Raw genomic sequence first — 16,060 nt, forward strand, 5'->3', positions numbered from 1 at the left:
TGTTTTTACAGGGGTGGTTTTGGGGGAAGAAGGTGAAGGCAGCCATGGAGTGAAGCAAATTAATGGAGTCTGGTTGAAATCCAAGGTTTGAAGAAGATGAAGAGAAATTAGGTACAGTGATCCAAAATGGTGGAATGGCACATGAAGAACAGATGAGGGGGAAAAATAAGGAGGAAGTGAAGGTTAATAGGTGAGAGTTGAAAAGTTGCAGAGATTGAGAAAAGGAGAAATGGTGGAGCAAAGGTATAAAACAGATAGTGATGGTGAGTATGGTGGGAGATGTTGCTGGTGGGGTAGCAAAGAAGAAAGGAAAGTGGAAGGAGAAAGTAAGACAGCAAAAGGAAATGGGGAAAGATAGATGAGTATATTTTAGAAAAAGGCCAAAGAAGACATTAATGAGCATTATTAAGGGTTATGTATTTGTGTTTGTATTTCCTGAAATACAAACACATGACACATACATTTTTTTTAAAGATATGTAAAAATCTAATTGAGGAATTACATTTGGATTAAAATGAGCACAAACCTACAAGCTATCTGAGTCTATAATTTGCAGTACCGAACCACTGTGGAATAGAGGTTGTACAACAAAACATTTTGTACTCCAGTTGTGTGGGGGAGGGGTTCCTGCTACGCCCCGCTTGTTTCATCTGGTCCACACTACAGCCATCCATAAATGGATCCAATACATGTTTTCATTTCCATCACAACAGTACACATTAATGTAAACTTTTTCTCTGTGGAAACCAGTGACTGTAAAAACAATTGTTTATGTACATTGTATGGGACAAACACATTCTACAGTGCATTATAAAGCATTTATCTTCACTTTTCTTGGAGCCTGAGTGATGTGTCTTTGTTTTCAGCAGAATGTGTTAGGGTTTAGGTAGGAGCTGGTTTGATGGGTCTTCTTTTATCTTTTGGTTTTGAACGCATCTTGTTTAGCCAGTTTCCTCTGTAAAGTGATAACCCTGAGAATAAAATCACACAAATAAAACTGCTCCAGGAGTATGGAATCGGGGGCCCTTTATTAGGGGCCATCCGGTCCCTGTACGAGCGGAGCAGGAGTTTGGTCCGCATTGCCGGCACTAAGTCGGACCTGTTCCCGGTGCATGTTGGACAGCAGGGCTGCCCTTTGTCACCGGTCCTGTTCATAACTTTTATGGACAGGATTTCTAGATGTAGCCAAGGGCCGGAGGGGGTCTGGTTTGGGGACCAGTGGATTTCGTCTCTTCTTTTTGCTGATGACGTGGTCCTGCTGGCCCCCTCTAGCCAAGACCTACAGCATGCGCTGGGGCGGTTTGCAGCCGAGTGTGAAGCGGCTGGGATGAAGATCAGCTCCTTCAAGTCCTTCAAGGCCATGGTACTCGACCGGAAAAGGGTGGCTTGTCCTCTTCAGGTTGGAGGGGAATTCCTGCCTCAAGTGGAGGAGTTTAAGTATCTCGGGATCTTGTTCACAAGTGGGGGAAAAATTGAGCAGGAGATCGACAGACGGATCGGTGCGGCTGCTGCAGTAATGGGGGCGCTGTGCCAGTCCGTTGTGGTGAAGAGAGAGCTGAGCCGAAAAGCAAAGCTCTCAATTTACCGGTCGGTCTACGTTCCTACCCTCACCTATGGCCATGAACTTTAGGTCATGAAAGAAAGAACGAGATCCCTGATACAAGCGGCTGAAATGAGCTTCCTCCGTAGGGTGGCCGGGCACTCCCTTAGAGATAGGGTGAGGAGCTCGGCCATCCGGGATGGGCTCGGAGTAGAGCCGCTGCTCCTCCACATCGAGAGGAGCCAGTTGAGGTGGCTCGGGTATCTATACCGGATGCCTCCTGGACGCCTTCCTCGGGAGGTGTTCCAGGCATGTCCCACCGGGAGGAGGCCCAGGGGACGGCCCAGGACACATTGGAGGGACTATGTCTCTCGGCTGGCCTGGGAACGCCTTGGGCTTCCCCCCGGAGGAGCTGGAGGAGGTGTCTGGGGAGAGGGACGTCTGGGTGTCTCTGCTGAGTCTGCTGCCCCCGCGACCTGGTCCTGGATAAGCGGAAGACGACAAGTACAAAAAATTTAATATTTGCAGTACTGTAGGTAATTAAGTGAAAAAAGAAAACTACTTAAGAAAAGTAATCTTCTCGTTGCATACTTTCAAGCACAAAACAGAAATGGCTAAATTATCAAATCTGAGGATATTTTATGTATGGAAATTACATTAGTAAATTATTGCTTAAGTATATCTTATACATTATCAACATGATTTTTACACAAATATGATGATTGTTCGACCTGCACTTAAAAAATGGTCCAGTTCACCAAAAAAAGTATAAGCTATGTGGTATCAATTTGGGTCTCATTTATCCCTCAAGAAAAACTGTCACAATACACATGTTAACTCAGTAACCCTTGCAATATAATCACTATACTAATGTATGTCTTTGTAAACCTTATTTTTCTGTTGACACCATCTTCCTGTGCCGTGGGAGTTGGTACCGGACAAGCTTTAGGCCTTCATTCGGGTATACTGTGGCACTGGTAACAGCAACAGTCTCTCTTTCTTTCTGGCTGTCAGGGGCCTCAGTGGCCCCTGACAGCCGGTCCCTATACTGAGACCTGCTGCTGTCTGTGTTGTCCTGTCAAAGCATCACTGACTTATCTTGGTGTGTCTTTTTGCCTTGAATGGACACAGTTACAGTGTAAGTTGAGTATATCTTACAATAATATGCTTATCATTCCAAAAATATTATTAAAACTCAAGTTCATTTGTTCAGTTTCAACAGCCTAAACAAAGTTAAGTGTCTCCAACTGAAAGGAGATCAAGAAAACAAGCATAGTTTTGATTTGTCTTGAGGACTGGATACGGGATCCTTGCCCTCTGATTTTGTATTTCCAACTCAAGATGAAGGTAGTTTTTACTCAACAAAGCTTGACATGGGAAATTAAGCAATTTAAACAACCAGATTGCTAAAAAAAAAAATATTATTGATGTAGAAAATATATTTTTGCAATTCAGTGTAATTGAAACAAGTCATCTTGCTGGATGTCTCATATTGTTGTGTGTGTTTGGGTGTGTGAATGTCTAGAAATGTGTGCATGACTCATTCACTTACTGCAATTATACAAATGTTTGAAAAGTTATGTCTGTTCTGCAATAACTGTGTCAAATGTTCTAGTGTGCTTGTTTAATTTATTGGCCAGGATTCCCTGTTTGGCTGCTTAATAAATGGCAGCAAGTTACACTCAAATCCACAAGCACACACTATGCAATCTGTCAAACCTTCATTGTCCACCGTCGTGTGTAATGGGCATTGTGCTGGAAACATTAGCTGCCCATCAGCACAGCTCAGCCTTGTGGCACTGTGAGTGTCTGTTAGTGTAGTGTGTGTGTGTGTGTGTGTGTGTTATCATAGGTAAATTCAGGTATAAACAGCTGCTCAGCTTTGACTGGTTATCCAGAATGAGACTTAATTGGTTAATTAATTGTGATAAACATTACAGTTTTACCTTTCCCTCAGTTCAAATCTTCTCCAATCATTATCTTCAATCTGAACTAAAGTTTCTATAAAAATCTCACAACATTTAATGGAAATCAGCAAAAAAAGTTCTAAAAATATAGGATTGGTTTCTTGGTGAAAGGAAGTATGATGTGTTGGGTTCTGTTGCTCTTCAGTGTGCACATAAATCAGAAGCTCACCAAAGCACATGACCTCTATTCATTCGACCCACACGGGCCTTCATCTGCTTGAGCTGAAGATCCCATCATGCTGTGTATCGCTGAATTAAAAGTCACATCATCAGTCCAGCGTCCACTGAGAGCAACTTGTTCAAAGAGCTAAAGAGGTGCTACTTGACCAGCTGCATTTGTTACCATTTTTGAAGTTTTAAAAGCTGGTGGCTTTTCGATTGGAACTGTGAGGCTAAAGCATGGCTGTGTCAAAGCCATAGTTTTGTTGGCTGCTCACTTTCTAAAGATGGTGATTAATATTCAGTTTGTGCACTGTGCTCATATTGTGCAGCTTCTATGTGCTTTAGCTGAAAAATAACCATAGCTGCATCCTTGATTTTTCTGACAATGAGTCCAAGGGGTTACAAAAATAACAAATTCTGTTTTTTTTTATCCTTAAACTGCATTTCAGTCTTTAAAAAATATTCTAGAAGCTAAATACAACCTTCAACTTGCCAGCTTCAAGACTAAATAAAACTCTGATACAATAGTGAACAAAATAACTGCTTTTAGAATGGCAGCTCAATGGTAGCTATAATGCTGTATCAATATCCACAGACACCATGTTCAAATATAAATTTTTGCAGCATTCTCAAATGTCAAAATTTAAAGGATAAATACATATTTCTAAAATGTAGCATAAAAATGGTTTGAGTCTCCTTTTCTTAAAGGTGACCTATTATACTTCCTTTTAAACATTTGGGATAGATCTATGGGCTATACAAAATTGTTTGCAGAAAATCATTTAAAAAAATTAAGATTTCACCACCTCAGTTTCCCTTTTTTGAGCTCTTTTCAGAATGAGCTGTTTTAGGGCTCTGTCACTTTTAAGCTAATTAACTGTATCTGGCCACGCCCAGCAGTTTGTACACATGACAACGAAACCAAAACTCATGAAGGGCAAAACATAGTCGCGTTATTGACTTCTCGGGCGTGGACTCAAAGCGGACGTCTGTAGGACATCCTACAGACATGTCCATGCAAAGCTCAATTTGAGTGTGTGGGACCGCATACATGTACGTGGTGCCACACAATAAACTGCTGGATGGGAAAAAGTCTCCACATCGAACTGTTTTATATTTGACACCGGGAAGGAGATTTATGCTGCAATCATAGGCTTGATGAGGAGGAAGTGACAGGGCTAAGTCCTTACTGAAAACCTTTTGAAGATCATGCTACCCGGGGGGTATATTAGAAAGATCAGAAGGCCGCTCAGGGCTGTCTGAGCTGGTGCAGCTCTGAGGAACGGCAGAACGGAGACAGTAACCATGGCACGATGGGCTACAGGACTCTATGCATGATTCAGCCCAATTTATGTGTGGGTTGTGGGTTTTGAGCAACAGGTGTCCCAAAATTACATGAGCCTCTCTGCTGAGGTAAATAAAGAAAGAAATAAGTTCATGATGGTTCCCTGAAGTAATGAAGCGTAAAGGTTGTGTCTGTTGGTTTCCAAAGCTCTACCGTCTAAAGCAGAAACGCGGACAGGAGAGGGAAGATCCTAGACCGGTATTTGCAATTTATGAACTAGCTCAGGATTGATTCGATTTTGTTAAGGCCAGAGTCAACTAGCGTTAAAACTGGATTTTGTTCATGATTAACACAGATGGTGGGATGGAGCTGGAGGTGAGGATAATTGGGGTGGTGAACTGCGCCCGCCATTACCCCCTGAATTACTGACTGGCTTGATCTTTTGACAGCACCAAGCAATGCAGACAGAAGTGACAGAATTGTGAGGCTAGCTCTGCCTATTTGCATGGGTTCATTCTGACCGTGGGAAAAAATGGGTTGAGCTACAGTGTTTGATGATGTCACAGCAGGTTAGTGGACAGCTTTAACCTCCTTTTCTCTAATTTTCTTTGTCTTAGGCAGTTATCGATATGAATAGCCTGGTTGATTAAGTCATAGAGTCTCTGGTTCATCAGCACAGGCTAATTAATCTTTTAGCTTCTCACTAAAAGCGTTTCTGAATGCCCCTTTAAAGGCTGGAGGATTCTAGACTGATTCAGCCACCAGAATTCAAAACTCTATAGTCATTCATGCGACGGACTTGTGGTTCTGTCTCGGATTCCATAGCTGCTTGGCTATTTCTTTATCACTTTGTCTTGTTGTGAATATGAATCTGAATATATTATTTAATATTTAATATTAATACCTTAATATTTTATCAAATAATATTTCGGTCTGTTAAGGGTTGTCCTGTGAATACCAGCCCAGTAAGGCGGTGGTATTAGGACAAAATCAAAAGGGTGAGCCAAGCTCTGACATTACTGAACAGCAAAACTCTGCACACACATGGAATGAATTCACACAATTTCTTAAAATACAAGAGTTTATTAACAAAAATAAGTCATCTCCTAGTCAAACATATTTCCAACAACAAACTTTTTACTATGCTAAAACAATCCAACTAAACTACCAAGCAGAATTAAAGAATAACGAAGACTAATGGGCTATGTACAATATAAACAAGTTGATTAAAGATGATTGAAAACCATGACCAAAAGAGTGATGCAACATTACCATGCAATGTTTATGTTTGAAAACCAAGGATTATCTTGACGAATCTGGAAGTGAAGTTAAGTTAGTCTTGGAACTAACTTAAGCAATAATCAGCAAACATTTAGACAACCATTCACAATGCAAAATCGGATAAAATATTATTTTAATAAAATAATGTTTTAAAGAATGATTTGCTGAATAAAACCAACCTTCTGGATAAATTCTTAACGGTGTCTCATTAGCTGCCTTTATTTATTATAATAATAATAATCGCTGTCGGGCCAACCAAGCTGCACATTACCGTAACCACAGTGATGCGGCTCCTGTTGTCCTTCTTTCAGACCGGAAAACTGCTCCACTCGGCGTTGTGCTGGGAACTCTCTATAACACAGCCTGATTCTGTAGGCCTCAGAGAGAAGAGTCAAGCCAGGCTTGTACCTTAATTATCCCGTTATGAATGAATCTACCGGATACACGAACAGTGATTCATTTGTACTTAACTCAGTGCATATGATTGATGATCGTATGACACTCTCGGATCCAGTTGAAGAGTTATGTCTGTTTGCCAGCAAAGAGACATTTGTGCGCTGGGTCTCTCTGTCCAGGTCCCTGTGTGACCCACGTAGAAGAGGCAGGATGTAGCAAGAGCGGTGCTTTCATTTGGACAGTGACGTCACAGGAAGTCCGCAGTTACCCGGTTTCCTGGCTGTGCCGGAAGTAGGCTAATGCAATTTATTTTGAAAGTTCCAGGAAAGTTTGTACTGGCCTTTCATGTTGTAACCATGGCTGTGGTCCCAACAGTCTTAGGGAGAATATTAATTTAAATTGATCAAGGATTTCGTCAAAGAAAAAGAAAAGGATTGTGGTCTCATCCACCAGGGTTTTTGCCCTCCTTAAAGCTTGTCCTCGGAATACCCCAAGGACATAAGAAATCCAACTGGTGTCATCAGGGTAGGAAAGAAGTGAACGCTGAAACACAAGAGCACATTGCAGAAGAAAACCTATGAACTTTTCCAACTCCCCTGAAAAAGGTTCCAAAGTTGGAGAAGTAATTCCAGGTGGGGTCAGCTGCTGCGGGAGCGGGACTGGTAAGAGGAAGAACAGAAGGATTGGTTAGTGCAGGAGGTAATCTGGAGCTGAATGAGTGAAGCTGACGGGAGATCTCGGCCAGTGTTTGTAATGTGGTGGTTTGCTGTTAGGTATTTGACTGGAGATCTCCATGCTGCCCGAGCAAAATGCCCTGGGTGAGTGAGGGCCACCCGTAATTGTGCGGCAGAGTCTGATTGGTCAAATTGTTCTGTCACAGTGAAAAACCAGGTGCGAGCAACAATTATGGAGGCAGAGTTCGAGTTTAACAGGTTTATGATAAACAGGAAAATGCAACAAAGTCATCAGGGAATGCAGGTTCTGCTGGTTGGGGCACTGAAGAAGAGAGGTAAGTGAGTACAGGTAGCTGGTGGTAATGTGTGATTTGAAATGTTTGATGGCTGGTCTTACTTGTTAGGAGAAAGTGGAGTTTCCAGGGGAAGCCAAGTAACACTTCGCAGACTGAGTTTGACAGGTGAGGTGGTCATTGTTCCTTCGGATCTTCTTCCAGAAGATGTATGTGAAGTTGGAGGGTGGACAGGGAGGAATCTTGTGGGCATGTGATCCATAGGAGAGGTTAGCGCTTTCTGTGGGATTGCAGGTTCAAGGAATCTGAAGGAGACTCTTAAGATGAGAAGCACGGTGAAGTGCCTTAAGCCAAATGCAAATTCAGACTCAAAACATGGGTGGTGAGAAAACCAGGTCTGGGTCCCTGGAGTTCCTTTCCACTCTACAGAGAGGAGAGTAAACGTGAGTAAACAATAAGGTCACATGAAATGAGATTCTAGGGCTTTATTCATATCTAGGTTTTGGTCATTGCAGATTATTTCTGCATTAAAATCTTAGTGTAGACAAATGGTGTACTTTTTTTATTTACAATGAATGTACAGTTCAACACAAAGACTATGGTCACAATCAGATCAATAAGCATACATTTGGATTGTAAGAACCCATGGACTACGATTCTGGTAATAAAAGTAGAGAAACGTTTTTCTTCTTAGGGGCGATGGTTCAAGCAGTGGTACGGGTTTGTCCTGTAACTGGTGGGTTGCCGGTTCGAATCCCTGCTCTGTCGTTTTTAGTCGTTGTGTTGTTGTGCAAGACAATTCACCCACCTTGCCTGCTAATGTAGGTCAGAGGGCTTGGTGGCGCCTGTGCATGGCAGCCTCACTTCCGTTTACCTAGCCCAGGGGACTTGAAAAAGAGTGAAGTTTTCCCGAATGATGGAGTACTGATCATACTCGTACTCGTCGTCTTCCGCTTCATCCAGGACCGGGTCGCAGGGGCAGCAAACTCAGTAGAGACACCCAGACTTCCCTCTCCCCAGACACCTCCTCCAGCTCCTCCAGGGGGAGCCCAAGGCGTTCCCAGGCCAGCCGAGAGATATAGTCCCTCTAGTGTGTCCTGGGCTGTCCCTGGGCCTCCTCCCTGTGGGACGTGCCTGGAACACCTCCCGAGGAAGGCGTCCAGAAGGCATCTGGTAAAGATGCCCGAGCCACCTCAACTGGCTCCTCTCGATATGGATGAGCAACGGCTCTACTCCGAGCCCCTTACCCTATCTCTAAGGGAGTGCCCAGCCACCCTGCGGAGGAAGCCAATTTCAGTCACTTGTATCCGGGATCTCGTTCTTTTGGTCATGACCCAAAGTTCATGGCCATAAGTGAGGGAAGGAACGTAGACCGACCGGTAAACCGAGAGCTTCGTTTCTCAGCTCAGCTCTCTCTTCACCACAACGGACCTGCACAGCGTCCCCATTACTGCGGCAGCCGCACCGATCCATCAGGTCACCCTTCTTATGAAGGGTGATCACATTTTGTTATGTGATCACATATGCAAAATGTGATCACGTTTTGTTAAATAGCTAATGTTTAATTAATGGTTAGTTCACGGCTAATTATCTAATGATTTTAAATGATTAGATAATATTGTCTAATTACTGTTGATGGTTATTTAAGGTTTTTATTTTATTTTATTTTATTTATTTCCTACATTGCAGTTGAACAGAAAACATGAACATATTAACCAAGAAAAGTGTACGGTGAGTCAACAAGCAGCTCACATCAATTAATGACAGTTAATGCCAAAGTCAGTTGTCCATTATCTAATGATTGTTAATTAACCAATAACTAACAACTGATTGATGGTTAACTGTTAACCACTATTTAATGAATGCTAATGGTTAGGTAATCAATTAATCATTTTCTAATGGTATTTAATGGATGGAAACGTATCAAATGAGCAAGGAGCGAATCAGGGATCAATTGCTTACTTAATATTAACAATAAGATGAAATGAGAAATGCTATCATCTATCTACAGCTTTATAACCATGCAAAAGCTTATGAATTTTGATTATTCAACAAAGCCAAAGATGATATTGTAAAGAGGAAAGTAATGCTTAGGTAATGATAAATTAATTAATTCAGCAACCATTGCTTACAGAATAATGTAATGTGTAACTTAATGGATGGCAAATGGGATTATTATTTGTCATCTACAAGTATCTTTCATCATATCCAACATTAGGTATTCTTTACATTCAAATTATGAGTAAAAAACATTGAATATCTGATTCTATCCCAAGATGTTCATTAGGTTTCCTTAATGTCTCTATCAGGGAGCATATTTGGGGCAAACTTTTCAGTCATTGCTAACTATGGAATAAATAATGTAACAAAAATAGTTTTTTAGATAAAAAAAAAAAAAAGATCAAGCATCATCCCCTAGCAGTATTTACTTATCCAACCTTCTTTATACTTTACTTTCCCTTGTTTCATGGCTTTAACATTACAGTGTCCTCAAATACTGACCAAAAGAAGACAGTTAACATTTCTATATTTATGGTTTTATCATTTAGGCATTATTGCTACCATTGATTTTTGTTTTGTGAATGTGTTTCATACTGGACTTTAACAAAGATTTCTTCATCAATGTTCCTTTATGAAGTTATTTTTAGTCACAAAACTGGATATCTTTATTTTCTTGCATCCAGCTCTAAAGGTATTTAACTGAAGTCAACATATATTTCTTGGAAATATACTGACCAGAACTTAAAAAAATAAGGTTCACGCTTTGGCTCTCGTTTACTTTCCATTTTCTGTCCTAATTTTTTGCAGACAGTAACTTCATCCTGGCCAATGCACAGATGTCAAAGGGCTTTCCCATTGTCTACTGCTCTGATGGCTTCTGTGAACTCACAGGATTTTCTCGGACAGAGGTCATGCAGAAGAGCTGTGCCTGTAAGTTCCTGTATGGGCCTGAGAGCAGTGAAAGCATCATCCTGAGCATTGATGAGGCTTTGGAGGAGCGTAAGGAATTTAAAGATGAGATCATGTTCTACACAAAGACAGGTAAAATGTATTTTGCTCAATAGTTTTGGTATTCCTTTTATTTTGACTTTGTTTCATGTTTACAGAAACAATGCATTGAAAAAGTATTCACAACCCTTGAGCTTTTTCACATTTTGTCATGTTACAACCTGAAACTCCAACATGTTATTTTATTGTGGCCTTATGTTATAGTCCAAAACAAAGTAGTGCATAGGATATTTATTGCAATAGGATATTTCAGACCGACTAAAACCAACTAAACACATCAAACTTCCATCAAAACTCTCGCGAGGACCACTGTTGGAAAGAACAAACATACGAGTAGATGGCGGTATTAGAAGATATTATGCTCCCTAATAAAAGGAATATAATGCAATTGAAAAGCTGATAAGTTTAAACCTGAAGTATATATGATTTGGATAGTGGTGACTGTATTCTTTGTTATTTTCATGTTAAGAGTTTGGAACATTTATTTGAAGTTGTTGGGTTGTTTGCTCAATATGTGAATTGTTTGATTTATTTCAATAATGTCTTTCATTATTTATCACGTTTTAGTCTTAAATGTCTGAGTTTGTCTGTTGTTTTCTAAATTGTTTTCATCACTACTTATCGAAACTACTTAGGTTATAGTTTGTATTATGCCCAGTGCTGTTTTGCCTTTAGGTTCATAATGTTGTGTAGTTACAAATAAAGTTTTTTAAAAGGTCAACTCTCAGCTGTTGTAGTGTCCAAGCCTCTCTTTTTTCATTGGCTGTCAGCAACATGTGTTTGCAGTTGGGTTGGTCATCAGTTCACACTTCCTAAATAGGACCAGAGGAGCCTCAAAAATATCAAACATGTTTGTTTGACTGCGACTGAGGTTGAGTCAGTTCCGCTCACACACTTGCAGACACCAGTCTTCCTCTCCTCTCACACTAACAGATTTTTGTGCTAAGTCTCCCAACCAACTGTCCACACCTAGCGCAGACTGGCGGAGACTTTTTCCAGACTGGGAATCGAGGGTAAAATCGGGCAAGAAATTGTGTGGTGTGGCCACAGCTTTAGTGAGGCTGTAGAAAAACTAAGAATGTTTTTTTAAATTCTCTACAACATAAAATCTGAAAGGTGTGTTGTGTATTTGCGTTATGATGTGTGCTAATATTTTTTAGAATCTTCTCTTCAATCTCAAGTATTATGTAGGTTCTAGAAGCTACATTTCTTTTAGCATCTCCCTGTGTTAAGCTTTATCCATCTTCCTGTTAAGTCTGACCGGTTTCCCTGTCCCTGCTAAGGTTAATCATCCCAGCAGCATGATGCTGCCACTACCATGTTTTACTGTGAGGATAGTATGGTCACACTGCTGTGCAGTGCTAACTTGCTAACACACAACATTTTGCATGTAGGCCACAAAGTTTTTTTTTGTCTTATCAAATCAGAGTGTGTTTTCCACATGTTTGTTGTGTCTCCTAAATGCTTTTGGCAAAAGGCAAACAGGACATCTCATGGCTTTCTTTCAATATCTTATGATTTATATTATGGTTTTCTTGTTGCTACTTTTCCATTTGTAGAATTCTGGAGTGCATGGTTAAATGTTGAGTATTAATACTTTTCAAGGCACTACACAGAATCACTGTAGAAGATGGAATCAAAGGCAGGGCCACAAGCTTTGAAATCTATTAGAAAATATGCAAATAGTCGCTTTAATGTGGGACTTTTTTTATGTTCCTGTGAATGTGTTACCATGACTATATCTGAGGAAGCTTCATTTAGACTGGGATATGGGTTGATGGATGAATGAACTAATTAAGGCAGAAAAGGATTTAAAATGTATTTTATTGATCTGTGACCATTTAACAGCGATTAACCAAAGTCATAATTGAAAAACGTCCTGGACTTATGGCTTAACTCCCAGAAACATTAAAATTTCACTAGCTGTCAACTCCTGACTGCTCAACCTCGTCTCTATCAGGCACATTAAGCCCTGCCAGCTGTGGTGTGTCGTTTGCTGTGTTACTCTCTGATTAGGCCGTTACCCAGTGAGCAAAAATGAAAATGATGAGCACACTCTCTCTGTAGATGCCTTATTTGCTGTGATATAATATGGTATTGTATGGTCTGGCATCTTTACTTAAAGTTTTTTTTTTTTACAATTTTTGGCAAAATTGAGTCTGATCAGTTGAAAAGGGAAAATAATATAAAAGTGTTAGGCCTGTTATGAATTTGTCTTTTAAAGTTATGAGCAAAACTGATCGTCAGAACTGACAGAACTGTGCAGAACTAGACTGTGTACGGACAAGGTAATTCAGCCATTTGATTTAGATGTGCTGGACCAAGGTCATGTCCAAAAGTTGCAGGACATTGGCCTTTGAGGACTGGAGTTGGCCTCCCATGATGTATGGCTTACAGAAATGCTTTTTGATATAGTTTATTTTGAACATATTTGAGGTTTCCAGTTTAGTTTGTCATCAATAACAATACCAAGACATTTGTTTTAGTGTTTCATTTATGTATTTTTGATTTGGGATCCAAATCTGTCGTATTTGATAAAGTTGCCTGATTAAAATGGGATCAGAGCCATATTATGTGAAAATAATGTATTATGTTTGCCAAAAAAGTTCAATTTGTGTAATATTTGATGAAGTTTGTGAATATGAATCACTGATAAAAGTAAAAATACTTAAAACAATTTAAGTAAATAGAATGTACAGGTCCTTCTCAAAATATTAGCATATTGTGATAAAGTTAATTATTTTCCATAATGTAATGATGAAAATTTAACATTCATATATTTTAGATTCATTGCACACTAACTGAAATATTTCAGGTCTTTTATTGTCTTAATACGGATGATTTTGGCATACAGCTCATGAAAACCCAAAATTCCTATCTCACAAAATTAGCATATCATTAAAAGGGTCTCTAAACGAGCTATGAACCTAATCATCTGAATCAACGAGTTAACTCTAAACACCTGCAAAAGATTCCTGAGGCCTTTAAAACTCCCAGACTGGTTCATCACTCAAAACCCCAATCATGGGTAAGACTGCCGACCTGACTGCTGTCCAGAAAGCCACTATTGACACCCTCAAGCAAGAGGGTAAGACACAGAAAGACATTTCTGAGCGAATAGGCTGTTCCCAGAGTGCTGTATCAAGGCACCTCAGTGGGAAGTCTGTGGGAAGGAAAAAGTGTGGCAGAAAACGCTGCACAACGAGAAGAGGTGACTGGACCCTGAGGAAGATTGTGGAGAAGGGCCGATTCCAGACCTTGGGGGACCTGTGGAAGCAGTGGACTGAGTCTGGAGTAGAAACATCCAGAAACAGCGGCAGAAGCGCCTGACCTGGGCTACAGAGAAGCAGCACTGGACTGTTGCTCGGTGGTCCAAAGTACTTTTTTCGGATGAAAGCAAATTCTGCATGTCATTCGGAAATCAAGGTGCCAGAGTCTGGAGGAAGACTGGGGAGAAGGAAATGCCAAAATGCCAGAAGTCCAGTGTCAAGTACCCACAGTCGGTGATGGTCTGGGGTGCCGTGTCAGCTGCTGGTGTTGGTCCACTGTGTTTTATCAAGGGCAGGGTCAATGCAGCTAGCTATCAGGAGATTTTGAAGCACTTCATGCTTCCATCTGCTGAAAAGCTTTATGGAGATGAAGATTTCATTTTTCAGCACGACCTGGCACCTGCTCACAGTGCCAAAACCACTGGTAAATGGTTTACTGACCATGGTATCACTGTGCTCAATTGGCCTGCCAACTCTCCTGACCTGAACCCCATAGAGAATCTGTGGGATATTGTGAAGAGAACGTTGAGAGACTCAAGACCCAACACTCTGGATGAGCTAAAGGCCGCTATCGAAGCATCCTGGGCCTCCATAAGACCTCAGCAGTGCCACAGGCTGATTGCCTCCATGCCACGCCGCATTGAAGCAGTCATTTCTGCCAAAGGATTCCCGACCAAGTATTGAGTGCATAACTGTACATGATTATTTGAAGGTTGACGTTTTTTGTATTAAAAACACTTTTCTTTTATTGGTCGGATGAAATATGCTAATTTTGTGAGATAGGAATTTTGGGTTTTCATGAGCTGTATGCCACAATCATCCGTATTAAGACAATAAAAGACCTGAAATATTTCAGTTAGTGTGCAATGAATTTAAAATATATGAATGTTAAATTTTTATCATGACATTATGGAAAATAATGAACTTTATCACAATATGCTAATATTTTGAGAAGGACCTGTATATAAACAGGTTTGTTTAAAGGTATGAAAAGGATATAAGAATCTTATGACTTTCCAAGAAAACCCAACTGTCAATGAAAAAAATATCAGTGTGATTGAGTAGAGATTTGTTTTATTTATTGTTGTATTGCTGTAAAGACTTAATGATGCTGCATGGTATCTGAAAACGGCTAATTCCATCATGAGGATACTGTGGCTATGATTTACTGTATTTCTGTGCATGTACTAGATTACCTTTTAAATTACATTTAGATGGCAGTTCAATGTGTTTGTGCACACACACACACACACACACACACACACACTCTTGTTTTGCTATATGTAGTGAGGACCATGTGTTGACTCCCATTGACTTCCATTGATTTTCAGTCATTTTCAACCCTTTCTATGCCCTAACCCTGACAATAACCCTAAACCTAACCATTACCAGTGCATGCCTAACCCTAACCTTAACCTAAACTCAGTTCACACCTTAGTCCTAAACCTAACCGTTAGCAAAATAGGTTGTGAGGACCAGCAAAATGTCCTCACTTTGGTACGAACGGTCCTCAATTTGATGGTGAAATAGGGAAAATGGTTCTCACTGTGATGCCAAGACAGGAACACACACACACACATACACACACACACACACATACACACACACACATGCAGGGAGAAAGAGAGACTTTTAATTGATTTCCATAGATTTTCTATTCATTTCTATTGCTTAACACTGACACTGACCCATCACCTAACCATCAGCAGTACATGCCTAACCCTTAACCTAACCTAAACTCAATAAACACCTTAGTTCCTAACATAACCCCTAGCCCAAAAGCAGCACTTCTTCTTATTGGGCCCAGGCTTAAGGCACCATAAGGAGCAGTGGATCCTCACAACGTAGTATATGTTGGAAAAATGGGCCTTAAACTGTAGCCAATGCAAGAACACACACACAAACACACACACCTTGGTTAGTACCATCACAGAAGATTTCCTTTCAGTCACTGGTGTATTACTCTTGTTTTATTTTTCTCTCTTGTGTGCTCGCACCTCCACATGGTTCTGCCGATTCATCTATCTGCCACCCACCATGCTGGCTCTTATCCCTTCAACTGCTCTTTTGTTTCATCATCCCCTTCTATTTCCATCTGTCACAGCAGAGTCCTGAAAGCAAAAGAGGCTGATTGAATCAGTTTGTCCTCCATCTGTCTGTCTGTAGCTCTAAAGAAAAGAGTGC

General features: G+C 40.6%; 1 protein-coding gene across 1 annotated transcript in view; it reads left to right on the forward strand.

Moving 5' to 3' along the window:
- Positions 1-16,060, forward strand: part of kcnh8 (potassium voltage-gated channel, subfamily H (eag-related), member 8) — a 110,359-nt gene that overhangs the window by 21,144 nt on the left and 73,155 nt on the right. The window contains 1 exon segment of the mRNA XM_047384298.1: positions 10,407-10,640. Within this exon segment, the coding sequence (XP_047240254.1) occupies positions 10,407-10,640 (234 nt within the window).

The sequence above is a fragment of the Girardinichthys multiradiatus genome, chromosome 13 (assembly GCF_021462225.1).
Source record: "Girardinichthys multiradiatus isolate DD_20200921_A chromosome 13, DD_fGirMul_XY1, whole genome shotgun sequence".
NCBI classification, from domain to species: domain Eukaryota; kingdom Metazoa; phylum Chordata; class Actinopteri; order Cyprinodontiformes; family Goodeidae; genus Girardinichthys; species Girardinichthys multiradiatus.